Source organism: Emydura macquarii, unplaced genomic scaffold (assembly GCF_026122565.2).
Source record: "Emydura macquarii macquarii isolate MOO-44397 ecotype Brisbane River unplaced genomic scaffold, CSIRO-AGI_Emac_v2 contig_2205, whole genome shotgun sequence".
Classification (NCBI taxonomy): Eukaryota; Metazoa; Chordata; order Testudines; family Chelidae; genus Emydura; species Emydura macquarii.
This window is the reverse complement of record NW_027132342.1, coordinates 8,042,844-8,070,517: the sequence shown is the minus strand read 5'-3', so window position 1 is coordinate 8,070,517 and position 27,674 is coordinate 8,042,844. Positions and strand designations below refer to the sequence as shown.

The 27,674-nt window shown below is 41.1% G+C and overlaps 1 protein-coding gene across 1 annotated transcript; it reads left to right on the top strand.

Moving 5' to 3' along the window:
• On the top strand, nucleotides 1–26,608 carry TM7SF3 (transmembrane 7 superfamily member 3). The gene is made up of 12 exons (XM_067559277.1): nucleotides 1–640; nucleotides 10,642–10,796; nucleotides 12,178–12,328; nucleotides 12,859–12,979; nucleotides 14,034–14,205; nucleotides 15,914–16,091; nucleotides 17,935–18,021; nucleotides 18,605–18,685; nucleotides 20,006–20,158; nucleotides 21,711–21,808; nucleotides 22,533–22,695; nucleotides 23,576–26,608. The coding sequence occupies exons 1-12, from the start codon at nucleotides 556–558 to the stop codon at nucleotides 23,836–23,838; spliced, it is 1,707 nt and encodes a 568-aa protein (XP_067415378.1). The 5' UTR covers nucleotides 1–555; the 3' UTR covers nucleotides 23,839–26,608.
• The last annotated feature ends 1,066 nt before the right edge of the window (nucleotides 26,609–27,674 follow it).

Below are 27,674 nucleotides of genomic sequence, written 5' to 3'. Positions count from 1 at the left end.
GCCAGTGCCAACATTTACCTTAATTCAAACCCTAAGAATGCTTGAAAATCAATGACAATGAGATGCATAAACAATACAAAAAGGGAGCTGATCCTCCATTCGTTCTAGGTGATTAGTTTTTGTCCTTTGCCAAATGACTGTCAGACGCTGGGGGGGCCCTTCAGGAACACGGGTAAGCAGGATTAGCTCCTGGATACCTCCACAGCGCCCACACAATCCTGGGCCCTTGATCTGCTCCTCTCCAGCCCCAGCTACGGTTATGCAAGCAAACCAGAGAGAGAGAGAGGAGGCAAAGCCGAGGAGTTGATAATTGCCGGAAGTGGGGACTTTCGCCGGGCCGCCCCCTGACTGTGCGGTTTAGAAATGGAGCCGAGGAGAGCCGAGGCCGGCTCTGGCTGGCGCATGGGGCTGGCCCCCGGGCTGCGATGAGGGGCAGTGCCTGCTGCTGCCGCCCGGGTTAGAGCTGCTCGCCCTGCTGAGTTAGTAGCTCGCGACTCCCTCTTTGAGTCCTTCTTCCCTCGCTCACTCTGGTCTTGGCGGGGGTTTTCAGGCACGATGTGGCTCCTGCGATTCTTCCCCATCACCTTGCTGCTCTTGGGGCTCGTCTGCAGGCGTGAAGCCTTGGTCGCCTCCAGTGCAGGTAAGATATAAAGGGGGTGGGTGAGGAAGGAAAGGGGTCCCTTCTAGCCTGACCTGAACCATCAGAATAACCTCCCCTGGCAGAAGCACTCCATTTTTTGAAACAGAAACTTGCCCCCCCTTCTCTTCAGCTCGGTCAAAACAAGCATGTGCGTGCTGAAAAACAGATCGCTGGCCGCAAATGCCGAAAAGCGGATTTGCCTTTCTTGGGTATTTTTGAACTGTGTTTACCAAAGAATTTTCATAAACTGGTGAAACTTTGGGATTATTCACCCCACAAAGATACTTAACAGCCTGTCTCCAGCTGCAAAGATGATCACAGCTGTTTAGAGGCTTCAGTAGGGGGTGGCCTAGAATAGTTTCTCAGGATTCCTAATACTTTCTCTGTCCTGGGTTAGCCGTGTTCCTTCTTGGGCTCACATTTATCTGCAAATAACATTTGAACAGCTGACAAACTCTGCTTTGCACACTCGAATGCATTCTACACAGTAGGAGGGAATTGCCATGAGTTGTTGGGTTGGTTATCAAAATCAGGTGGTTTGCATAAGAAACAAAGTGATCACGAGCACTATAGGCTTTAAAGGAGCATGTCATGGGTTTCATGGGTCAGGGCTCAGTCATATGTTTCCACAACTGAGGTTTTTTTCCTGAGGTGAACAAGCATTCCATTATGGATGAAAGAATCTTAATACAAAACCTGTAAGCAACAGTAATGTACTTCTCCCGAAGGGTACAACTTAATGGTAGAACAGATCAGTCTCAACACTGGTTAAAAGAAAAAATGAGAAATCCAACAACTACTGATATATCCCCTACTTGAAATATGTGCAGTTTCATTCAAACTGTTGGATTGTGCTATGCAATGAAGGTCCAGCAGTGTGTGTTTGAATAATAATGAGATGTTGAAAATAAAGACCTATCAGGCAGAAGGAACCTGTTTTAAGCAAAGAGATCTCTGAAATCTCTTGAGGTTCTGTTTGTAACAAAATTTTCAGTATGAAGAGATTATAGAAGTACTGCTCACAGCACTATAGTTGAGGCTGTATTAGCATTGCCATGATTATCCTTTTTCCTTGTTCATAAACTGAGTCTGAATACTCTGGACTGAAACTTAGCATGCAAGATCTTAATGTAGAAATAGTTTTTTGGCTGGTTGGTTCCACTCTTCTGATAATATCTATTCTAAGAATTGCAAAAATTGATTTTAATCTCATTTTGCTGATAGCTAGTAAACAGTGTGGCTCATTTGATATTTCTGTGTCAAAAGAACTAAATTGAGCAAAATAAGTCTTAAGCAACACATGCTCTAATGCTGCTCTACATGCTGTAATGTAGAACAAGCCTTAGTGTCCCCAGTAGACATGGCCAGCTTGATGGAGTGTTGGCCTTATCTCTGAATTTCCTTTTTCAGCTTGTCTCTTGCAGTGGTTAAGGCACTCGGCTACAATCCTGAAGGTCGTGGGTTTGAGTCTTGTTTGTTCTTGCACTGAAAGGCCATCTCCAGTTCACCCAGCTGCAAAATGGATACCTGGTCCATGGGGTGAGGGCAGTCAAAAGCAGTTGAATGTGATGCTGGCCTTTGTGTACTGTTTGTGTACTGTTGGCTATGAAACTGACTTGCCTTTACCATATCAGCCAGATGAGCCATTGGCTTGGGGGAACTTTGACTTCGATTCTTTCAACCTTGCTTTAAATTTAATATCTTTTAGTAAAGCATAGAAAATACTGGCAACCAGGTACTTCCAGGTCTTGTCATATGTAATAACATTTTAGACCAACATTTAAAAACTTTATATTTGTGCTAATTTGGTACTCCGCTTAAAACACATAGGGTCTCTTCACCCCTTCCTTGGAGATGCGAAGTGTAAGTCAGTTGGTGGTGGGATAGGTATTCAGTGCTTCTGAAAATCAGGAGCTCAATATCTCAAGTTGGGCACCTAAAATTAGTGAGCGCTTATGAAAACCTGGGCTGAAGTGTATTGAATCCCTGGGTTTGTATTACAAAATGCTGGCAATGGCTTCCCTTCCCACCTCAAAAAGACCAGAGGAAGAAGTCAGTTTTCATGCTTTTTATGGTCGTGTGCTGTTGTTGGTTTCCGCAGAACATTTAAGTAGGGAAATGGCAAAAGTGATACTGAGCTAACCACTTCCCCTTGGAGGATGCCAGGCTACTGTTGCAAGGCAGACCTACATTTTTATGAAGCTGGTAAAAAATGCAGGAAAGACTCTCAACCAGCTTTAGATATTAAACATACTTAACGCATCTATGACCAAACCCTTTCAAGTAAACCTGAAGTATAATAATTTAATAATCCACTTGGCTAGGAATATCCAGTGGCAATTCATGTGCTTTGTGTTAACAATATATCTTTTGAGTTTGGAGGAAGTGGCTGGGTTTTCTTTGCTAGTTCTCTAATTCATCTTTTCAAAGATAGATTGGCTGACCTTCTCTGTGTGAAAGAAGTCAGTCTGATCTGTATCCTTGTCAGTGCATTACAGAATCTCTGAGGCTATCTAGTATCTAATACTACCCCTTTGTAATTTCTCCTGAAATTCTAATTCTGCACAGCAGTACTACTGTGTAACCAACACCAGGTTGGTGCAGGAGACTTCAAGCTATCATATTTCACTGGGATTCTTTCTCTTTCCTCAAGTGGAAGAACACAGCTGCCTGGCACATTATGATCCAACCCTACAACTGTCGGGTTAATAGTGAAGACAGGTAACAGTTCCTTTGTAACAAAGTGAAAGCTTTGTGTAGTCTAGGTTGTTATCCAGTTTCAGGGAGCCAGTTAAGAGACCTAGCACAAGTGGAACTTAACTGATTTGACTCCCTTTCCAGTCTCTGCTATTGTGACAGTGAGGTTGTGGGTTTCAGTGGCCATTCCTTTTGCTGATAGTTCCTGCACATAAAATACTGCCACATAAAAGGTCCCTCTTCTAGACAGTCTTAAAGTCTTGTGGAGTTCCTCTTGACATTTAAGAGTAAAGGGAGGGACTATAGAGGAGTGTTTGAGTTTCCTCAACCCTTTTCTTTGCTGCCTTAATTTGGTTTCTCTGTGAATTTGGTTCCTTGATCCTGAGAGAACTTGGTATGGAATCATTGACACAAACATGGAAACAACTCAAGGTGATTATTGCTCAGTTTTTCCAGTAGGCAATAATGTGATGAAGGAAAGTTGAATGGCTTGAGGGAGTAGTCTGGTAGCCAAATGCAAGATTTTGGTAATACCTTGTTTTGATATACCTTGGTATACCTTGGTATACCTTGTCCATACAGTGTTGGTTTTTTGTTTTTTGTTTTTTTTTCCCTTGTAGATTTGAACTGAAAGACCCTAAATTTAAAAAAAAAAAAAAAAAAAGCCTGGTGACTCCTTTTTACTGTTGAGCACTTATTGCCACCCACTCTTGAGTCACAACCCAGGAGACAGTGAAACTCCTTCATTGAATTTCAATTTTTTTTAAATGAAATTTTCACACAAATATTTTGTTATGGAACATAAATTAGCTAGAAGGGTACATATGTTTACGTTAGTGTCTGTATTAGCGGTATACCTTGCTAGAATACTTCTTCTTTCCCCAGAGACACAAGGCATATTCTTGTATTCTGAGTATGCTCATTTAAATTCTTACATACTCACTCAATCATGAGGATTAATTTTCAAATACTGGGCAATTATAGACATTAACATAATTAATTAATTAATTAATATAACATAATTATATAGACATTATAAACCAAGCACATGGTGCATGACGAAAACAGCTGACTATGTCCCCAGAATACAGAATGAGAACGGTATGTACAGTGACATGTACTTTGAAACTACCTTCATGAGGCAGAAATACAAGATATCCACAAAGAAGAAATAAAGTCAAGGATTGCTGCAGTTGCAAGGGACAGAAATGGTTAATAAGAAGATAGAGCTGTGCATCGATCCCTTAAACCTCACTAAGCACCCAGAGGCAATAGTAAATATTGTCTGTGGTAGATGGCACCACTGTCAGTCAATACAGATGACACACTTATAATTGGAATTCACCAAATGCAAGTATTTGAACATAGCTGGCCCACAGGGTTCTATGACATGAAACCAAGGATAGTAGAGACTCTGGCAGGGACAAAGCATGCACAGGTTTGCCCAACAAAAGCATTTTACTCTTGCCTACAAACAAGTTCATGAGAGGTTGACATCAAGAATATTTTGTCACGTGGGCTGGCTCCTGTACCAATGTTCATTGACTCCAGTGAAATGAGGCTAGCCAAGGGTAAGCCTAAGTTAAAGAACCAGCTGCAGAGAGAGGTGTTAGCTAGATATACTTCACAAGATGTCACTATTGATGGTTCCACAGTTCTTTGGGTGGTATGCTGGCCAGCAAGTGGTATTCAAGGACTTTGTGCCCAATTTCTGAGTCTACATTGAACACAAGTTAGCTGCAGGTGATGTACAACTTGTCTTTGAAAAGAGCAAAGACTCAGCACAGAGTGTCACAAGATCTAGCAGAGCTACAGAAGCAAGCCGAGTGCATCAGCTGAGTGCAAGCACAAAGCTGCTGCTACAGAAAGTTGTCTTGACATTAATTGAAAATAAGAAACAATTGTTTGACATCACTTCTTCTGAACTCATTGAAGACAAGAATTTTAACCAGCAAAACACATTGACGTACAAGCTAGTCATCGCAGGTAGAGACCAAACCCCAGTTGAAATAAAGTAAGAGATGTGGTGATCAGTAGAGAAGATATGGCCACATGAGGAGGCAGACAACATTCTTGTACAACAAATGGTGATGGTTGCGAAAGAGAATCCAGTGGGAATATCCGTATTTTCAGATGACACTGGTGTATTTGTTTGACTCTTGCACCATTATTTGGAACAGGGCCAAACTTATTAAGTGATTATGGAACCTCCAGTTTAAGAGAGAGCTGTAATAGACATTCGTGCTACTGCAGAGCAAGACTAGAACATTGTGCTCAGATGGTTAGCTGCCCTTGCACTCTCAGGCAGTGATGCAGTAGCATCCTATTTTAGCCTTGCCAGTGGCACTACATTGAAGATTCTGCTGGTTAACATCAGTGCAGCAATTCGTGATGTCACTGAACGGGCAAACAAACTGCCACCATGTTGGAAGCATGGGAGAAATCATGTGCAGTGAAAATTGGCCAAAGTACCCTGTCAACACTGAAGCTCAGCTCCCTACCACCACCAACTGAAGCATTTATAGAAAATGTAAAATGAGCATCTCTTCAGGCATGAGTGTGGGGAAAAAGTGCTTTGGAGCTAGATGCGCTATCTCTTGATCTACTGCAGTATTTGATTAAAATATTACTATAATTTAAATCTGGCACAACCAGTAATGCTGTACAGGCAGAACACACGCTTGGGATTACAAAATAACTAGAGATGGGATGTAGACTTGGTGGTTATCTGCCTGGGTCAGCAAAAAGCTCTGTCACCAACCCTATTGGTTTTTTATTTCTATGTATTGCATTGTTTTTTTAATTAAACTTCAGATTTCAGTTAGAGTTCCCAGAATAATGGAATGGGTGTGGCACAGGAAAATTTATTTCAGATATCTTTATGCACCACACCTTAATTTAAACTGCTGCATTGTAAACTAGTTTGACAGGTAGACCGTCTATTGATGTCTAGAGTCTAGTGATCAAATTGAGGTAGTTTCTCCACATATTGAAAGTGGAATACACTTTAATAAAGAGTGTTCTTTTCATTAGCATGGCTAACGTGAAAGTCTCTGGTATGTACAAAGGGGAGAGTTGCATCCAGCTTAACTGTGATGTTGTTGTCTCTACTCCACTGTGCAATGTGCAGATAGATGATGTTTCAAATTGATCGACTGTTCACTCTGTCTGGGAAATCTTGGGCAAAAAGTTTGAAGTACGATACATTCTTTCTCATCCCCTCCCCTTCAGGTTGTTTGCATTGGCAATGGTGTGTTTCCACACCAGTTATTTTTCTCTTTACAAAAAAGACCCTTGATCTCCAATGGAGTGCAGAAAATGCCTTTAAAAAGGCTTTTTTTCTAAAATGAGGGAAGACTTCAGGACACTTTTCAAGGGGGTCTCTTTCAGAAACTGTATATTATAAAAGGGGAATATAAGTAGCAATGTTCGAGTAAACCTCAGAGCAAGGAATCTTTTAACTTGGTATAACTGAATGGGGGAGAGAGATGTCCTCTCGAGCACTTCTATCTCGGCTCTCCTAAACTCTTAATAAATGAGGCATTTCATTTGTAGGTGTTTAGCTTTGATTGTTTACTGCCCTCTGTATAAACAAGTCAGGTTTCAATGGAAAGACCGATCTTGACGCTGCAGAATAAGCACCTCAGTTTGCACCCTTTTGGGGCTTTCAGCAGAATGCTTAAGGATTGGCATAGGCATGGAGATTGAACTTCCTTCTCAGCTTGCTTAATGAGAGTCAAGATGAACAGAACCATGGGACCCTTGTTCCTGTAGATTGGGGCTGAGAGATGCTGGCTAGGCAGTGGGGGAAAAGTTTGCACTGGCCATACTGTATCTGTACTGTGGCTTACCAAAAATTAATTTTCCATAACCTTTTTCTCTTGTGTGAATTTGGTGCCTGTGGAAAAATTCCTTTTTGATTCTAGCTCAGTGTTTGAAGCTGCTCCATTCTAGAGGGCAGCTTTTTTGTTAAAAGCAAAAGACCCCCAAAACTCCATTTTCTTCTTGTTTTGGAGTATGAAATAAGTTCACTTTTATTAAGAGATCAAGCTACTGCTCTAATTGTGGAATTCTTTGTGTTTATAAATGATGTCTCAAATCTAAATGTATAAAGTAATATGTACAAAGGCTGCACTGAGTGGAAGGCTACTAGGTAAAGTTAAGATTCTGTCATGGATATTTTTACTAAAAGTCAGGGACAGGTCATGGGCAATAAACAAAAATTCATGTGACCTGTCCCTGACTTTTACTAAACATACCCTGGGTGAAGGGAGACAAACTGATCATTGCCGAGGCTTGCAGCTGCTTCAGCCCTGCTGCTCCTGCGGGAGGGCTGACCCAACCCGAGCTGCTGTTCCAGCAGCAGCCTCTGGGCTGACAGCTGCTCCAGCCCTGCCCTAGAAGGATTCCCAGAAAGTCACTGAATCCATGGCCTCTGACAGAATCATATCCTTACTAATATGAGACAAATGACTCAAGCAGACATGTTAAAACACCACTTGATGGACTTATGTGGCCTGCATGGCACATTAGTTCTGCAGAATCTGTTTTTAAAAAAACAAAACAAAAAAAACCTTTTAATTTGATTGCTGATAAGGTGGCTGGGGCTGGAAGTTGTTACATGGAAGGAACTATGGAAGCAAGACATGAAAAGAGAAGGAACAGGAGGAGGGAGAAATAAGAACAGAAATAACGGGGATCCTAAAAGTGAATTTCATTCCCAGTGAATGATGCTGAATTCAGTGTCAAGGTACCACAAAACAAAAGCTAAGTTTTGAGTTAAAACTCTGCCCTTGCTTTTTTGTATAAACATCTTATTGACATAAATAGGAATTATCCTTGTGGACTGAGGGAAATATGGACTACTATATCTATAGTTCTAGCCCATGAACAATGAGAACTGGGAATAAGAGCTGCTCTACACTGAAAAGTTACATCAGCATAGCTGTCTCAGGGGTGCCTCTGAGAGAGGTAGTTAAGTCAGCCTGTCACCCAGACAGTGCTAGTTTGATGGAAGAATTCTCACATGGTCACACTGATAAAGGCCATGTCTACACTGGAGAGCTTACGGCAGCCAGCTGTACTGATACAGTTATGCCACTGTAAGATCTTTTGTGTAGCTGCCTTAAGCCCTCTCATCAACTTAATTAATCTATCTCCAGCGAGCGATAGTAGCTATGTAGGCAGGAGAAGCTTTCTCACCAACATAGCGTTGTATGCAGTAACACTTAGGTTGGTGTAACTTGTCGCTCAGGGGGGTGGAATATTCACACCCTGAGTGGGGAAAAAAGTGGTAGGGAAGACATAGCCTAAGTAATGTTCAGCTGCTGTGAAAAACCTAGCCCAGTAGGTGTTATGAAGTAGTGTGGAAGCAATAAAAGGCAAGAGCAGGAAACCTAATATTCTCAGCCTATTGAGCTGTTACTTTAAGCACTGTGAGTTTTTGTTGCTACCTATTAACTATGGTAAATGATAGTTAGTTTAAAGTTGCAACTTCTTAATGAAGGTTGAAATGGGTGAAGAAAATGCATTCCTTGCGGTGTTGGTGCAAGCCCTGTGTTGTATGCAGTCAAAATTAAAACCTTAAATGGGGCTATTGTTGCAATGAAGGGACCATCTGAAAGTGTACTATAGATAAAGCTGCTTCTTAGAAGCCACTGACTTTTATGTATGAATCTTGTGCAAGGACGAAGCTTGTTTCCTTTGACTATTCTGAATTCCTGTGCATATAATCCAGTCTGGCTATGGTTGCTGGTACTGCAGTCCTCCCCAAGTCTCATACTTTTTGTATGGCTAATTTTACAGTCTCCTCTTCAGGGGCTTAAAAGGACATCTGACCACTTGAAGAGATCTGACAAAATGCTGCATATTCTGTGAGGGGACTGGGGAAGGGAAACAGCAGCACTGTCCTCAGAGCAAATCCAGTCCATCTAACGGAGACATGGAATAATAGGCAACATATGTGTCGGCATTTATTTCATGATAAGACTTGTTCTGCTGAGGAAGTAGCTCACGTATGTTTTATACTTAGTAAGTTCTCTGTTAGCTAGACTACTGGTTGGGGGTAGTGAGAGCTTGGCATGAATTGTGCCTCTTAATTCAAAACTGAAGGCTTGTCTACATTTAACAGTGCTGCAGCTGCACTTATGTAACTCTTAGTGAAGATGCTACTTATGCCGATGGGAGAGTGTCTTCCGTTGGTGTAGATATTCCACCTCCCCAACAGGCGGTAGCTCTGTCAACAGGAGAAGCCCTCCCGTCAACATAGCACTATCTACACCAGGGATTAGGTCAGTATAACTACATTGCCCAGAGGTGTGGATTTTTCACACTCCTGAGCGATGTAGTTATGCTGGCATAAGCCTGTAGTGTAGACTAGGGCTGAAAAAGTCGAACTGTATATCTGAAAGCAGCTGGACTTTTTCCTTTGCTACTGGCACTAATTAGGCTTTCTTGAATAACTAGTTAACATGTTAATTCTCATTATCTGGTATGCTGGGTCATATAATGTGGTTCTTCTTAAATGAATGTAGAGGGTGGGGTGCCTCTGAATTTGAGGATTATACCCCAACAAGACTCCATTATTTAAGGGATACTGTCCTGGCTTTAGCCCCCAAACTTCTCTTTGAATGAGTTAACTTTTATCAGATCTCCTCATTGAGAGATGTATTGTGTCATCATTGCAGAAATCAAAGATCAATGTGCACCAAAGAAAAATGTTAAACTTTGAAGTGGCTGAGTGTAGAAAAAAGTAGGAGTGTGTCTTCGCTAGGAAATCTTGGGTGAATTCTAGGACCCACTGAAGTCAATAGGAGTTTTGCCATTAACATCAGTGGGGCCTGGATTCCACCTGGTATGTCTATATTGTGAGGACAGTGCACTGACCCAGTCAGTTATACCAGTAGCAAGTGGCATTCAGCATCATGTCAGCTAACTCAACTCATCATATTTATTCCATACAGAATGCTATTTGCCCTTGTTGGCTGTCAGTTCAGTCATGGCCAGCTTTGTCAGCTAACACAATTCTTCACAACATAAAATTTCTAGTGAGAACAGCCCCTCTGGTGCACACTCTCAGTGTGTGCCAGGCTTAAACAAACTCTTGTTATGGCTTTCTTCTGTGGAAGCAGACCTTTTTATGGTGTTTTGGGTTTGGATTTAATTTTTTTAAGTACCATATTCTGCTTTGTCTCCAGATAACTAATTTTGGACCCGCTAAGTCTTTAAATGTGTTATGTCTATCTCCTTTTCCCTTTTAATGATACCAACATAACTTTTTTATGCTGGATATTTATTGAATACAGGTCTTCTTGAGCTCTCTTTGGGGAAGTTTAGAAATGTGCAACTTAACAAGACCATCCCAGTGGAAGCTGTAATAAGGAATATTACAAGCAGTGTGGCTGTCATTATTTTTCAAGTACATTCCCACCAAAAAAATGTAACCATCTCCTTTGATAAGGTATGTATGAAGTTGGAATCCAAATGCCTTGGTTGTGTTCACATTTACTAATGATACTCATCATTAGAAGAGGAAGAGTAGAAAATCACTCTGGTAAGAATAGTTTGGGGGGGGATGAAACTGCACGCACGAACATGTTTTTAATGTTTTAGTCTAGCTCCCAAACTTTAGAACTAAGGACCTTTCTCGTGTCTACTCAACGTTCTTGTAGCTTATGTCTCACAAAAAACAGGGAGCCATTTTGTATATTGGAATTCTGAACAAATAAGCAGTTGGATGCAAACTGCACTGAGGCTTTAATTGTGATTCTGTCACATGACCTTTGACACATGTCTGTAACATCTCATATTTGACCTAGGACTGACATCAATATACCTGATCCCCAGTTAGTGTGCTCCACTAGAATTACAAATCTTTGGCTGGTGCAATTCATATTTATAGGTACGGTTGTTATGGGGCCCTTCTTAAAATGTATGTGGCTTTTGTTTTGTTTTGTTTTCCCGGTTGCCTCTTCTGGATTTATCTTTGGTAACTTTTTGGGATGAGCGGGAGAAACTCTCTTAAAAGCTCAAATTCATTTTCCGTTTTTCTTTCACAAGCGTGACTCATTTTTTATGTTTCTAACAAAGCATAAGCATTCTTGCTGCTGAACTCAAGCCTCGGTTCAGCACAGTGACATTGGACAATGCAATCTAAAAGGCAGGTATTCTGTTGCAATGAGGATGTAACTGGTTCTTGGGACAAAATGTACCTTCAGTATAATTTCTGTGTACCGTTAGGTAGCTTTCATGTGCCTAACCCCATTCTCCTATGCAAAACTTTCATAGGCATTTCAGCAAAGACTCGGTATTTGGGACAAAATTGGGGAACTTGTGATTGGTAGAGTTGGTGGCTGTGTGAAGTTCTTCTTCCAACACTTTAGTCCACTTGCTTTCCTAGAATATTCAGTAGTACTAAACTGCTGTTGCTTTATGCAGTTACCTCTGCATTGCTTTTAGTGTAGGTCCTAAAGAAAGCATTGTGCGGTTTTTTAGGGTTTTTTTTTTTTTAAATGGCAACAGAATGTTTAACATTAATCAATTACAAATGCAACAGAGGGACTTAGAATAGTGGGTTCATTGCTTGTCAGACTAATTACTCCAGTGTCATATTTTTGAGCCCAAACTAAACCATATTGTCTCCTGAAGGAATAAAGATCAAATAAAAAAGCCTGTGGCTGGCTGACTTGTCAGCTATTAGATCACTGCATACTGCAGACAATGGGATGCATGCCCCAGATTGCTGTGTGCCTTCAGGAATGAGCTCCATGTGTATCTGTCACTCTGTGCAAAAACCTACCGCTGGGCTGAATATGTGCTTGGTTTTATCTGTTTGTTTTCAGAATTCCTCTGCAAATAACTCAGGAACTGGAGTAGACAAAGGGTTAGTTTCCATCCTTAGGCCTCAGCAGAGTGTGTGTACATGGTACCTGCAGTCTCTGGATGCCAACCAGGTGTTGAGTACAGCTGTTTCTTTCTCTTATACTGAGAGAGGTAACTTTTTCCTATCATTCTGTTATGGGGTAACAACAAAAGAGTTAAACTATAGAGCTCTCTGGAAGGTCATATTTGTTGCCCAACGCTATAAATAGCTTGCTGTAAACACATGAGAAGTCCTGCCATATGCTGGGTGCCAAATGGAGGCCAAATCTAGGGTCAGTGTTTAATCAACTGATTATACTGAGATCTAGCATTAAAGGAATTGCTGTCTTGGAACTGGCTGCACAGGCTTTGCTAGTCTAAGGCCCCAATCATGCAAACATTTATTCCCATGTTTAAGACTAGTCAGAGTTTCACTGAAATCAGTGTGACTTACTTGCTTGCGTATGCCTGCAGGCTCAGGGCCCTAGATTTCAAAATCTTTGGAGAATGGATTATGCCTGTTGGTACATACCAAATGGGGCCCTAATAATAAATACAACAAAAGCTAACTAAAGCTTCATTGCATTGCACTGCTGAGAATTCTGCACAAGGGAGAGGAAGATTTGCTACATCTAACTGTCTTATTTTGTTTGTGTTTTTAGATCCTATCCCTGGCGGCTGCAATCTGGAATTTAACTTGGAAGTTGATCCCAATATTTATTTAGAATATAACTTAATTGACACACACGTTAAATTTGCTCCTGCGAACTTGGGATATGCCAGGTGTGTGTAACTTAACAAATAACCTTCCTTGTATTGCGTTTGTGCAGAGTTGGAAATGCTTAATAAACAATATTATTCTGCTGGAAAGGTAGTGTCTCTCTCTGACCAAGAGAGAATTTTCCTTATAGCACAAGAACTAGACAGCAAATGAGGAGTGATTGTATAATTGATCTTTAAAATAGGTTAACTTTGTGAGGGAGAGAAGAAATGGGATGAGGAGACTATCCATAGCTTGTGAGAGAGACTACATGAGCTAAAATTTCTGATATGTTTGTCCTGGTGAACAATATACAGTTATTGGGACTAATAATTCTTCATGGAAAACATCTGTTCTGTTCTAGAAACGATTCTGTACTATTTTTTTCCTCATTCTGTTACCATGATAGCAGGATCCTTGTATGGAAGTCTTATCTAATCTTACTGCTTATCACGTGAAGTCCTAATCTTCTGCATAGTGTAATGCCTCATGATAGACAGCTGTAGGCAGAGGGTGAGTAAGGATATAAGGCCCGGTGGAATTTGTGCCTTTTCAAAGAAGAAACCCTTTCTAAGGAGGGGCTTTTCTAAAGTTCTGTGTTGTGTATTGTGTACAGAGATTTGGATGAAACTCTAATGTAGATCTGTTCTGTTCTGGATTTTAACTTACTTGAGGAAAAAAAAATGTGAAGTCTGTCTGTCTGTGACAGTTTAAATGACAACTTGAAAAATCTGTTCTATTTCCTTGCAATGATTTATGTTAAGCACTAGCTATAATGGCAAGCTGTAGAATAATAATCTGTTCTATGTGCTGTAGAAATGCACAATGAAACATTCTCTCTTTCCCAGAAGATTTTACAACCTGTGTGTATAGCTTGTGGACAGATTCAAATCCAAACGCTCAGCCTGAACTTCTCTATAAAGAGCCAAATCCTGAAGTCCACACTTGGATCTGGATGTTGAAATACTCGTGTTCAGATCTGGAGTTCTGCTTCTGCCCATTATAGATACAAACCTAAGATCAGGAGTCTTGGTCTGGGCATGTGGCTAGTATAAACTTTTGTTTGTCTAATACCAGAGGTGCCAACCCTCCCTCATGTGATTCAGGAACAGGCCAGCACTCTAGATGGCGACTGCACTATGATGTCTATCAGTATTTCTTACCAGAGAATGATCTCTCTGAAACCGTACTCCTGAATCACCTGCGAAAGATGGCTGAGGTGCAGAGCATCAGAGCGAATGGTATTAAAGTAAGTTGGGCAAATATTTGGATTGCCAACAACTCATCTGACATGGACTCCAGGTTCTCTCAGAAAAAGGGGGTGTGGAGAGAAGGGGTGAAACAAATAGATGCAGTGTTGAAACATCCGAATGCTATGTTCCTTCTGGCTTCTATTCCCAGTCATGACACCACTGCTATTGACCTCTCCTTGTGGAGTGTGACATCTGTGAAATTGGTATCTTGTAAAGCTATTAGCTGTCAGAAATTGCGGTGTATATGGTATGGTTTACACTGCCGGCAAAATTCGGCAGCAGTTGACAGGAGATACGCAAACTACGTAGAGCAGCTTGCATATCTTCCGATGACTTCCTAACTTCTACCTACCGCAGTGTCCCCACTTCACTGCGCTGACGGGAAATGCCCTCCCATCAAAGCAGCGTTACTTTTTTTGCGGGGGGGGTGGATTAATGACATGGGGGTCGATTGAGCAGGTCTCCACTGCCGCTCACTTGATCCTGCAGAATTGATCCAGCAGCACTGAGGGTGCTGCTGTCGATATAGATGTACCCTATGTCTTTCCTTTAGGGGTATGATCAGCTAGCTAGCCTGTTCTGATGATGGTAAAACAACTAAACTGATACTTTGTTAGAGAGCTTTGGTGTAGGGAGCTGCCTGGAAATTGGCTTCTAACTTCCTGTAGAGTTTCGATTAAGTTTGATTATATTTGCCTTGTGACTTTTTAAAATTTTTTATCATGAGTCTCACAATAAAAATTTAAGAATGATCAAAAATCTGATTTCTGCCTTCAATCTTGAAGCTTAGCCTTGGCTAAAATGGCCACCATGTCTCCTTTTTAGCAATGATGCTGAGACCACAGCCTGGCCACTATATTTTTCGGCCAAGGAGGAAATGTGGGGTGGGAGCAAGTGAATGTAGGGGGTTTGCAGGAGACTGGGAAGCACAGAGGAAGAATGTGAGTAGTGCACTACTTATCCTGTCTAGCTAGGGAGAGGATTAGAGTGGGATAGAAAGGCAGCTCACCACACCTCAGGGACAGCACAGGATAAGTCAAGCTCCCTCTGAACAGGATGGCTGCACTTCCATATGTATTCAAAACTGAATTTTTTACCCTGAGCTCACTCCCAAATTGGGGGTTGGTGGATTCCTGCTAAAAGTGCAGGGGGGAGGCTGTGCCAAAATGCAGGCCAAAAATGCAATTCATTATTAGATTTTAAAAATCTTGTGTGGGGGGTTTTTGGGGGCTTGTGGGTAGGGTGACCAAATAGCAAGTGTGGAAAAATGGGACGGGGGTGGGGGGTAATAGGTGCCTATATAAGAAAAAATGCCCAGTATTGGGACTGTCCTTATAAAATCGGGACACCTGGTCACCCTAGCTGGGAGTCTGACCTGTGACTCTTGGATTGGATTGGCAGTATGGAACGAGGACTTGTGGGAACTGGTTCTTAATAGGCAGAAATCCCACTGAATCCAATGAGACATTGGCGCACAGATGACTCTTGGGTTACAGTCCACATTTACTTAAGTCTGCCTCTAGATCTTTAAATACTGTTCCAGCGTCAATACCCAACATGATTAACCTTTATTAGATAGGCTTACTAAGGCATCCTGGTTGGATGGCAGGCACGCCAGTCTTGATGCAAGGGAGGAAAGGGGCAGATCCCTTTGTAAGATGACAAGAGTTTTCAGCGATGGTGACGCATTTTTTGTTTTTTCAGCTGGTTTCCTTAACAACTGACGACAAGACCAGTGTACACTTCTCGTCACTCCCTGGACAAGGAGTGATCTATAATGTCATTGTGTGGGATCCATTTTGGAATACCTCTGCTGCATATGTACCTGTTCATACATATGCCTGTAGCCTCACTGCCCTTGTGGATAATTGCTCCTCTCTCAGTAAGTCCAGTAGACCTGTATGTTTTTTATATGCAGTCTTGCTTTCAGAGTTAATTGATCTATTTAACATGCTTGGACTTGGGCTTCTGCATTTGTCAGCAGCGTTGGAGACTTATCTAACGTATAGCAAGAAGCTTCCTGCTTTATGGCATTTTAAAGTGCGTTACTAGCATGAAAAGTGATTCTGTGATGATTATAGGGGGTTTCCCTAGCTTCTTTCAGTGACTCCAAATCTAACTTGCCAAGGGTGGGTATAGCATCTACTCTTTAACTACCTACCCTGGCATCTTACAATCAAGCTGTATTCTTAATCACCAGTAAGAAAGATGGTGCAAATTAAATTCATTGGCTAATGAACATGGTTTAGGGGTCCAGCTCTCTCCAATAACTGTGTTTAACATGACAGTGCGAAAGTCAATAATAATTTAAAAAAGGATTAAATGTATCTGTCACCAAGCTGTTGAAATATGACTCTGCATGCAGGGAAATAAATCTCTTGAGTAAGAAGGTGACCTTTTTTTTTTTTTTTACATAACTGTCTTTCTGACTGTAACTGCACAAGTGAGTGTCGACAGCAGGAAAGCGCAGTGCCTGATTTTCTACTTCCTTGCAGCTCATGAAGTTGCTTACACCTGAATAAAGTGAATGGGAGGCCTGGGGGATTGTTGCAAGGGAGGGAAGCAAAGCTGTCAATTAGATGCTTATAGCCTGTTACGCCTACTTTATATATGGGTGTAAATGATTGTACAAGGGACATGGCAGTGGAGAATCTGTTCCAAGATGTTTGAAAGTGAGTTGCGGCAGGTAAATGCTCTTCTAAAATATTTTATGGTAACTTAAGCAACTATGTTTAAACTATTTGACAAAAGCATTCTGCAGTCTGTGGGAGAACGCTGTAGACTGGATAATTTTCTTACCAGATTCGAGATTCAGTTAAACTGTAGTCTTCCTTTTCCAATGTTTATAACACCAATAAGTATATTACATGCAGTGTCTTGGAAAGGACAAACTCAAACTAATGAGGCTATTTACAGGGAGCAGGATCTCTTCTGCTATAGAGAAGCTTCTTTTTGCTCAATAGAAATGAGGTATTAAACAAATAAACTGTTGGTAACTAAGCCCTGGTCTACCCTACGAACTTATGTTGGCATAACTACATTGCTCAAGAGGGGTGGAAAATCTACCCCCCCACCAGCAACGCAGTTATACTGACTGAACTTCCAGTGTAGACAGTGCTATATCGATGAGAGCTTCTCCTGTCAAGACAGCTACTGTCTTGGGTAGATGGAGTAGCTACATGGATGGGAGAAGCTCTCCCATTGGTGTAGGTAGCATCTTCACTAAGCCTCAGCACTGTAAGGGTAGACAAGTCATAAGGGTCTTTAAATTGCTGCATAGTACCATTAACCAAGTCATAGCATGCTGGCTGTATGTCAATGAGGGTTGTGACTTGCAATCTAAAAACTGCGGTTGGGGGTTGGTAGAGTGTTGTAATTTAAATACAGTTGTACCATTTGTAATTTAAATGGAGTTCTTGAGCTTTTGCTTCAGGCTCCATTCTTCAGATCCTCACTCCTGTATTGATATTGGAATGAACTATTACCCTGTGTGGCATGGAATTGAAACTGCACAACATTTTCAAACCCTATTTTGTTAAAGGAGATGCTCCTTCAGTTCAAGCAGTAGAGTCCTGTGCTTCTGAAGAGGCATATGAGCTTTCAATACCCATGGTGTCTACAGTGAAAGTATTGGTGGCCATGACTTGTTACCTTATTCAAATCACAGTCTGCAGTATATGCACACCCAACTTTATTATTTTTTTCGTTTGTTTGTTTCCTTATAGGAAGACTCTCTACCAAAATATTCTTCACCACTTTTGCTGTCCTTGGTCTCTTTGTGTGCTTCTCTGGGCATAGGTTCTGGAAAACAGGTACTGCATATTGTGGGGGCTGAGGTGTGGCTGTCTTTGTTTTGAATGTAATAGGACTTCCTGGTTGTAAATTGAACAAGCATAATCTGCATAGTCCTCACTCTTTGATCCTACATGGATCTCCTGTTTAATGAGGTTTGCTGTAAGTATTATAAGAGGGGATCCTCTATTCTAAGTCCCACAATTTTATAATGGGCATAAAACATTGTATTTGTCATTTGCAATAAGAAAGGATGGACTTGTGGTTAAGGCTCAAGCCTGGGACACTAGAGATATTGTATTTGCAGTCAGTGAGAAACTGGCTGTAGATGTCACAGAAAGGAAGCTAAAACTAGCTGGAGGAGGCAGGACAATCTTACTGTAAACTGGCCGAGTTTTGAAGTGAGCTAACTTAATTTACCAGAGCCAGACATTTGGGTGGGTCTGTGCTGTTAGAGTGAGTAACCAATGCAAACTACATTTATAATGAAAATCTGAGTTCATGGAGAATAGGTGTCTTTAATTGTATATAAAAGTAGGCTTAGAATGGAAAGTTGTCGAACAGAGCGTACCAAACTACTTTTTTGTCTTTTATTTTTTTTAGATTTGTTCTACATGGGCTTCATTGTCATGGGATTCTTTTCCTTTGCATTATTTACTAGAATAACCCCCCTTAGCTATGATGGTAAGTAAAGAGTGGGGTCAGTGACAAATGTCCCATTGAAATCAGTTGGGACTGGGATCATGGCCCCTTATTAGATGTAAAAGTTGTTTGGACACTAACAAAGCCAACAAGTTTCTGTCATGAAGAATTAACATGTGACTGTGACATGTTTAAAATTTTAAAAACTGGATCACTTTCCTGAGCCATAATACAGATTGCCCAAGCAGTATCAAAAAACCCAGGCTTGTGATCTGCTGCTTCTGATTTAGTGTGAACTATAGGATGGCAGAGATTAAACTCTGCCGAAGAACCAGTTCAACTCTTCGTGATTGATTGAGCGGGTCTCCACTGCCGCTAAATCGATCTGGAAGTCGACCTCATTAATCTACTCCCACAAAACGATTAACACTGCGTCGACAGGAGGCCATTTTCCATCGGCGCAGCGTAGTGGAGACACCATGCTAATTAGAATTTAGGAAGTTGACGGCAGATATGCAAGCTACTCTATGTAGCTTGCTTATCTCCTGTCAACTGCCGCTGAATTTCACCATGAGTGTAGACCAGGCCTGAGATACGAGAGGAAGGCCCTTATTTTAGAAAGTAGTGAAGTTGCAATGTGTGTCTTCCTCCACTGTCATTACAATAAGAAAGGATGGTCTTGTGGTTAAGGCTCAAGCCTGGGACACTAGAGATATGGGCTCGGTTCCTGGCTCTACTATAGGCTTCTAGTGTGACCTTCTGTGTGCCTCCATTCCCTGTCTGTGAAATGAGGATATTTCTTTTGTCTGTCTTCTCTGTTTAAAAATGGACAACTCTCATGTAGAAGTTCTTCAGAGCAGGAGCTTGTGTGCCATATGTACAGTGCCTAGCACAGCAGGGCTATGATTGTGAGCTGGGTCTCGAGGTATTACCAGAATACAAGAAGCAGGAGTAATCTTTCCCATTCCTCCTGTTGCTAAAGCCCCCCACTCAACTGCTGATCAAGACTTTTTTTTATTTAAGTTGTGGCGGGGTCACTACAAAATCCGGAAATACTTCTGTTGCCTCATACTGACTCTCTGGAATTCTGATCAGTGTCAGGAGTCTAAAATAAAGTTTCAGCTAAAAAGTGCATTTCAACAGACAAGTACAAGGACACTGGGCTATAGCCAGTGTTAATGGCTTCATTATCATTTGGGTTTGATCAGACAATGGTAGCCTTCATAAACGTATATAATTGATGAAGTAGCATTGCATAGAACTCCATAACTGTGATCTTTCAGAACCTCACCAAAACTGGTTTTTGAAGGAATTTGACATCTTAGAGAGGCTCTTACTTCCCTCTCCCGTTCTCTTTTACAGTTTGTCTGATTCTGACAGCAGTAGCTGGACTTGTTGGAGGGCTTCTCTTGGTTGCTTATTGGTGGAGATTTGGCTTTGTCCTTCTCTGTATGTTGATTATTGGACTTGTGCTGGGATTCCTCTTCTCATCAGTGATCTTCTTCACTCCACTAGGTATGCCTTGTAGATTTTCTGTTACCGTATGAATAGTCATTCAGAGACTGTACTGCTACAGTGACATCAAGCTACTGGGGGTCTGGCGTGTTGCTGCTATCTGTGCAGCTTGAGACTGGGCTTCAGGGGAGGGTGCCACCTACTGGCTGATCTATGGAAAGTGACTGGAGGATTAAAATGGGTGATAACTAATTACCTATTTCTGAAATGTTGGGAGGATTATGTAATGTGTCTGCTGCACTTTTGAAGTGATGCGTTCGTTGCACATGGACAGAATGCTTTTTATAATATAAGCTTTTTTTAAAAAAAAATTTCCCTCAAAAGTGGCAGACTGCAAATAACTTTGTAATTGAGTAAGTTGGGGCTCTCCCCAAGGCGTTTGCTGTTTCAGAAGTCTAACCCCTGTGCATGCACATACGTACTGGCTTCTCCATTCCCCCAAACTGATCCAGGTTGTACCAACGAAGAATTTGCAATCCTGTAACTTGGCGAAGGGACTGTGCTTGAAGATGTTCTGCGAGCTGCTCCTTATCTGGTGTTGAATGTTGTGAGATGAAAATACAAACAAAAAGCCTTGTGCACAGTGCTGTCCTGAAGGGAGTTGTTTTACTTCCAGCTGTACCAATGTGCTCTTAAGTATCTAGTGTGATTTCACTAACAGGTGCTGCTGCTGTTCCCCAGTGCATCTTAAAAAAGACACTTCTTAAAAGCCTGGTTGAACAGCTAGGCTACTGAACTGAAGTACCTCTGGACAGTGGTGTCAGCAAGGCTGCTTCCTTCTCTTATTTTAAATCTCCAGAGGCCGCATTCATCTTGCTCTGCCATGGCAATGCTGACCTTAAAATTTATCAGTTCCTCTTTTTTTTTCCTCTCTTCAGCTAGCATAAACCCTCCAGCCCAACATCCATTGGGGAGAAGGGACAGCTGCAAGCTGTAGGTTTTCAGTTAGGTTAAATAAACTGTATGAAAGAGTTCACTATTGCAGGATCAATATATAAGTCAGGCACTAATCTCTGTGTGCAGGCCCCTGTCAAAGTCAGTGGCATTCTACACTAGTGCAGGGGTCTGAACACGCAGAGCTTGTTAGTTTGGGGCCTTGGATTGTAAACCAATCTAGTCAGTAAAATAGTCTTATTTGTGTGTAAAACTGTGCAATAGAGAAATCTTTGCAATTTTTTCTAAATCTTTTTTCACATGTCAACTAGTTCTACTGTGTACATTTATGGTACAGTAATTATATTAAACCCAGCAGACTGATCACTGACTGTTGCAATGAATCACAAATGATGAAGATATTAGCTTTGTATAATGCAATGGACAGACATGCAAAGAAGGTAATTCAGTGGTTGATCTATGTCCTGCTGCCCATATGTAACTACAGAATCTCCCCTCACAGTACTCTGGGAACTTATTCCCAGAACACTGTATATTGGGATGAGACTTGAGTCTTAAAATACTATCAAATGTTGTGGTTCTTTACTTTGCAAAATTAACTCCATTTACACATGAAGTCTCACTTGTGGCTGACTCCCAACGTGGTGTTTCTTCACAGGAGACTACAAGGTTTTCCGTGATGATGCTGTGTTTTGGGTGACCTTTTCTTGCATAGCACTGATGGTGCCAGTGGTCTTTGCCGGCTGTCCAAGAATTGTAAGTATTTGCACTATATGGCTTCACTTTCTGCATCTGTTCAGCATTAAATGTATCTCTGAAAATGACACTCTTCTAAAACTTGGTAGGGAAAAAGGTTTGCCTGGGGATGTAATCAAAGAGCCTTGTGCAGCTCTTCAGAGTCCTGACTCTGAAACCTTAAGAGCCTGCCTCCCTCACTTGTATGTTAACTACGTGATTTGTGGCATGTTTTGTTTGACTTAGGAATCTACGGTGCTGGGTATAGTGCAGACCCCTAAAAGACAGTCCTCAGGAGAGTATAATCTCTAAGGATATAGTTGCCATGCTATCAGAGGTGTAACTGCAGCACAAATTAGCTTTGATCTGATTAGCTCAGACAATAGTAATGAAGTCCTGGCAGCATGGGCTAGCCACTAGAGCATACATGTAGGGTCCTGGTCGGGCTTGTACAGCCCAAGCCACCATGGCTTCACAGCTTTGGTCTAGCTAACTTAAACAATAGCAAACTCAGGTATGTCTGTGCGTTGCCCCTCTGAAGTGTAGACCTGCACTAAAACAAGTTGCAACAAGTGTTTTGAAACAAATAAAAATGGGGCGCGGAGAAGGGAAGGTTTAAAAAAACAAACAAACAAACAAAAAAAAAAAAAAACCCTCTTCCTATGCTGTCTGTATAGAAAGGATAAAAAGTGTGTTGTTTAGCTAGCAGGCCTCTGAAAGATCTGATCTTTCTGTCTTTTTGTAGCTGAACATATTGGCCTGTGGCATAGTAGGCTCTTATTCAGTGGTCTTAGCTATTGCTTGTTACGTGTACACAAGCCTCACTTACATCACCCTGGACCTGCTCAGGAGGGTTCTGAATGATGACTTCAGCCAAGTTTACACCAATGTGCCCTTCCAAACAAATGGTGAGTAATTAGTGGTTTGTGAAGAGACAAAACCTAAGTATCTGTTTGGAGTAAAATAACTCTGAAGCTTTTACTGAGGAGAACTACTTCTTCCCGAGTCATAGTGATCTGTGCTGGTTCTTCTGTGGCCTCTGCCCTGTGGCACCTGAGCACCTCCCATGTGCTAAGACCGTGTTCTCTCTTTTCTTGCTGTTGAGGGATTTTTTTGGGAGGATTTTTTATGAAATGTATATTACTGGGTTGAGGAGGTGGGTTTTGCAACTCTTTTAGAGCAGCTCCAGGCTACTTGGCAAGAAGAGGCTGAAGTACATGGCTTCAGGTGCAACTAAAGGCTCTGGGCTTCTGTAAGAACCGAATTTGCAATCTGATTTTAGGAAAAGCTAACTTTTACCCAATGTGAATCCTGTAACAAATGCCTGGATCATGCCAACAGTAATGTGTCCATTTAATGATTAAGAACTGGTTTTGGAAACTTTCTCCCCAAATGCTAATCATCAGAGGGCTTCAAAGCACTTCTTAAAAACCTTAATCATCACAACACACTTGAGACAAATGATTCCCCATTTATAGATGTAGAAATAGAGTTTAAGTGAGTTGCCCAGAGTCCTACACGAAGTTGCGAGGCAAAACTGGAGTTGTAAGTTTGACTCAGTCCTGTGCTTAAACTACAAGAGCATCCTCTCCTTCTGCAAACGTACTGTTTGTAGTACACACCCAGACTTGTTTTCTATTCTACTATGACAGCTTGCTTCAAGCATGTCTGTACATAAATCAGTATCTAAATTTGAGCCTGATATTGTCAGTGATGTTGCTTTTGCCGGGGAATAGAGATACTTCATGCTGATACTGTTTGAATGAATGGCTTCCTATTCCCCTGTAGATTTAATCATCTTGGCAGTATGGGGGATGCTGGCAGTCGGTGGAATAACAGTGCAGCTTCGCCGAGAGAGACATGAGATACCCTTCCCACCACACCCTTACCGTATCTGGAAGCAAGAGAGAGCGCGCAGGATTACTAACATCTTGGATCCTAGCCACCACATACCTCCTCTGAAAGAGAGGATCCGTAACAAACTGTCACAGATCAAGGAGATCTTTCAAAAAGAGCAGCCAGCTGGGGAAAGAACTCCATTACTTCTGTAACTGATCAAATGCTGCATATTGATAGCTACTAAAAAGGGCTCTAAGAATCTAAACTGAAGTGGTGATGACCAATGACTATCCAGCAATGCTGACTTGATGTCCTTATTACCTAACCCTGCTTAACAAAGCTACAGCTACAGCTGGACATGGAAGAGAAACCTTTATCTAGCCAATACACTAAATGTTGTCCTGTGCTCTTTCTCAATGGCCCACTTATCCTGCTGTAACATGCAAACTTTTGGTTCCTGCAGAGACCTTGCACTAAGGGTGAAGTACATTTGAATGCAATGACTAAGGTGTTTCTCTGTGTGAGTCTTGTTGTGTTTGTTGAAACCGTTTAGGTATGTGAAGTCTTAAAAACAAAATCCTGAGAAGGTAACTTGTGATTGAAATATGTGCAATGTCAAAACTTTTCCTTTGGCTATTGTAATGGATTTTTCAAGAGACCACCTTGATTCCCACCAGACATGAGCATCCTATGCTGAATGTACAAGGGAAGAAATACTAATGACAGATTAGATATTGAAGTATCCTTACTGCAGTGACTTCACAACTATTAAACCTTCAATATTGGTACAAAACCTACATCTCTGAACACAAGAACTGTTTTTAATAGGTATATTACTGAACTGTGACAAACTGTACTAAGTAACTTTTGTGTTTTAATTGCACTGGATTAATATTTATATTTCTGTGTGGTGGTTCAGCAAGTGGCCTCTGCCTCTGAGATAGAATAGGAAGGCTTTTTTTCCACCCTCCCTTTTAAACTATCTGGGGGGTGCTATGACATTTCAGTACCAAGTTGCTTGTCTGGTCTCTGCTTAAAGAGTTGCCTAGAGTGCTACAAGAAGCAGTGAAGCAAAGCAGTTGTATGTTAAATGGAGATGATGGCTTGTTGATTGAATACAAGAGTCCCTTCCCTCACCTTCCCTTCCCTTCCCTTATTGCCTCTTTGAGCTAGTAAGAAAAACAGACATTGTACATTTAAGGGCTAATGGCCTCCTTGCTTCAGCTACTGTATTTTGTAAATCGCTTTAATTCTTGATAGTTGATTGTTAGTTCTTCATAGAATAACCTCAAATTCAGCACTTCTCAGTTTAAAAGCAAATGTTTTTTGAGCTTGCTCAAAACACTAACTCTGCCTTTCCCCTCCCCTTTTGGGTGGGGGGGATGGGAAAAGCATATTGCTTGTAAAGTACTAACCTGAAGGCTTGCTGGTTGGTTATACCTACACTTCTCTTACACTCCAGTCAAAATACTGTGAAAGGAGTTACAAGACCACCCTTCATATCCCAGAGAGCTAGTTGTACTTCTTTTTAATCACTGCTGGAAAAGTGAACAAGAGCGTCTTGGTTCAGATCACTTAGTACTACCACAAATCCAAGGCTTTCCTCCAACTCCTCCTCACCAGCCTCCCAATGCAGTCCTTCATATTGCATGTATGTGGTGATTTGTCACATTCTGCAGTGACGTGATGGTTATTAAGTCCATATCTAGCTTATTCAGGCAATTTTACCTTCCTCCTATTTCTCCTTCCTCATCACTCCCACTTGTATACCTCTAACTCCTAGGTAGCATTGACCTCTCTTGCTTTGTTGTAATCCTCTTCAACTTTGTATGGAACAGCCAGTAACAAATAGCATAATACTAAACTTACCAGTGCAACCTGATGGCTAAAAACTCAAATTCTTTAAGTGTAGTGGGACACCTCCTTGAATTATAATGTGGTAAAAATTATGTTTAAAAATTAGCTTTTGAAAGCTGCAAAACATCTAATGGCACAAGTGGAACACAGCTTTAATAAGCCCTTCCTTGAAATCTTCATACTTCAGATCATTTTAATACAATTTAGCATAATTTAGAAATGTTCATTATGGGATGAAAATTAGGAAAGATGTGGCATAGTTAAACAGTCTCTTCAAGGGCTGATCTAATGTAATCTTAAATCGGTCATTCAGTGTGGGAGCTAAAAACCAAGTGCTGGATTATAGCATAGTTCAAATGAAATCAATGTTGATTTACACCCAGTGAAGATGTGGCCTTGAAAATACTGTCTTTCATTTGTCTCGAGGGGAAACCTGTTACATGTCATCTCCTAGATGGATGCTCTGACTACCTTTTTATAGCACTGATGATACTGAGAAACTTTGCCACATCTAATGGCCAAAGTAAAACACTTAACTTGGAATTGAAACTACTCTTATGTTTACCTTGTTTTTAATTTCCATGATTTAACATTATGAAAAGAACAAATTTAACTCAAATATTTTCTATCTTTTATAATAAAGATTTTTTTTTTTAAAGAGTATATAAAACTGAAGAAGTCTGCTCTTGTAGAGGGTTTCACCATCTTTGGTACATACATGATCACAAAAAGTTTCAGCCATGCTGCAGAAACACGTCTGTTGTGTAGGTCTCTGGTGGAGACCTTCAAAAGGTGAGTATGGAGGCTTCACTTTAGCTTGTGTACAGTAAGACCTTGAGTTTCCATCTGAGATCAGGGCCACATTGTGCTCAAGAGTCCCTGCTGCAAGGAGCTTACACCCTAATCCAAGATTTGGAGAAAGGAAACTATCCATATTTTACACATTGGGGAAATTGAGCTAGATTAAACAATTTACCTAAAGTCACAGGTTGGTAGGGACCATAGTGTGACCATCCTCTTATTTTTAACAAAGTTTTCCCTAATCAATTTGATTGCTCTGAGAAACGTCCTTTTTACACTGGTGGTTGATAACTCTACACTACTCAGTGTTCTCCAGCATTGTTCTGTATGCTGACTTACGAACTGATGGCATGACTTGTTAAAGATTAACATTTTAACACCTAGCTCCCCTTCCAAAACAAAGCCCATAAATCCTGATACTATATCAACTTAATGAAGAACTACAGCTCTGAGAACACTAGTGTTGTAAATGTAGTAGTGCTATGATAGAACTTTAACATCAGGGACTTTGGAACTACAGTACTTCTTCCCTCAAAGCACAGACTCTCCTACATCTGACTTCCTTTTTAAGGGGAAGCTATGGCAGGGTGAGTATTCTACCTCCTTTAATTACTAGGACTACTAGCTGTGGGTGAGAAATAGATCCTGTGGACAAGAGAGCAAGATTCAAATTCTTCCTGGAGTATGCTTCTTGTCAGTCAATGAGATCATTACTATAATGTACATGTTCGTAAAGCATTTTAAGATCTTTATGAATGTCAGCCAGTGGGAACAGTACTGACTGGTGGGGATGGGTGTGGTGAGGGGCCCTGGGGCTAGACAATTGATCCAGAATCTATTTTTCTTCAAAAAGCTTTAGCTTTTCTACTTGCGGAGCTAATGCTGAAAGCATGAGCAGAATGTAACCTCAATGTGTACAGTCAACCTGAAACAAAAGGTCAATCATCAGCTACATTATTTGTTTTAAAGGGTTAAGTGAGTGGTTTCAGAACTATTTTATGGACCACTTCCAAAAACTGATCAACCTATCTATCCATCCGACTTCTCCCAGCCAGCTCTCAGGGCCTCCAGTTTCCCACTATCACCTCTAATGCAGTTAGGTATTAATACCAAATTAACAAAATAGCAAATTTGAAACTAAAGAGAAGCTACTGTCCTGATCAACTCTGTATTTAGCTCAATAAAACTTACTTCAAACTGCTTTAGAATTTTTTAAATGCAGTAAGGGACTTGAGTATTTAAGTGTCACCCTAAAGCATAGCTAAAGCAGTGAGCTCAAGTAACTGCAAGATTTTATTTTTGTTATTGCACTCCATAGACGGGACTACTGACTACTTGTTAAAATATCAGTAAATACAACGTGAGCTATGCTAACGTTTTCAAAGTGAAG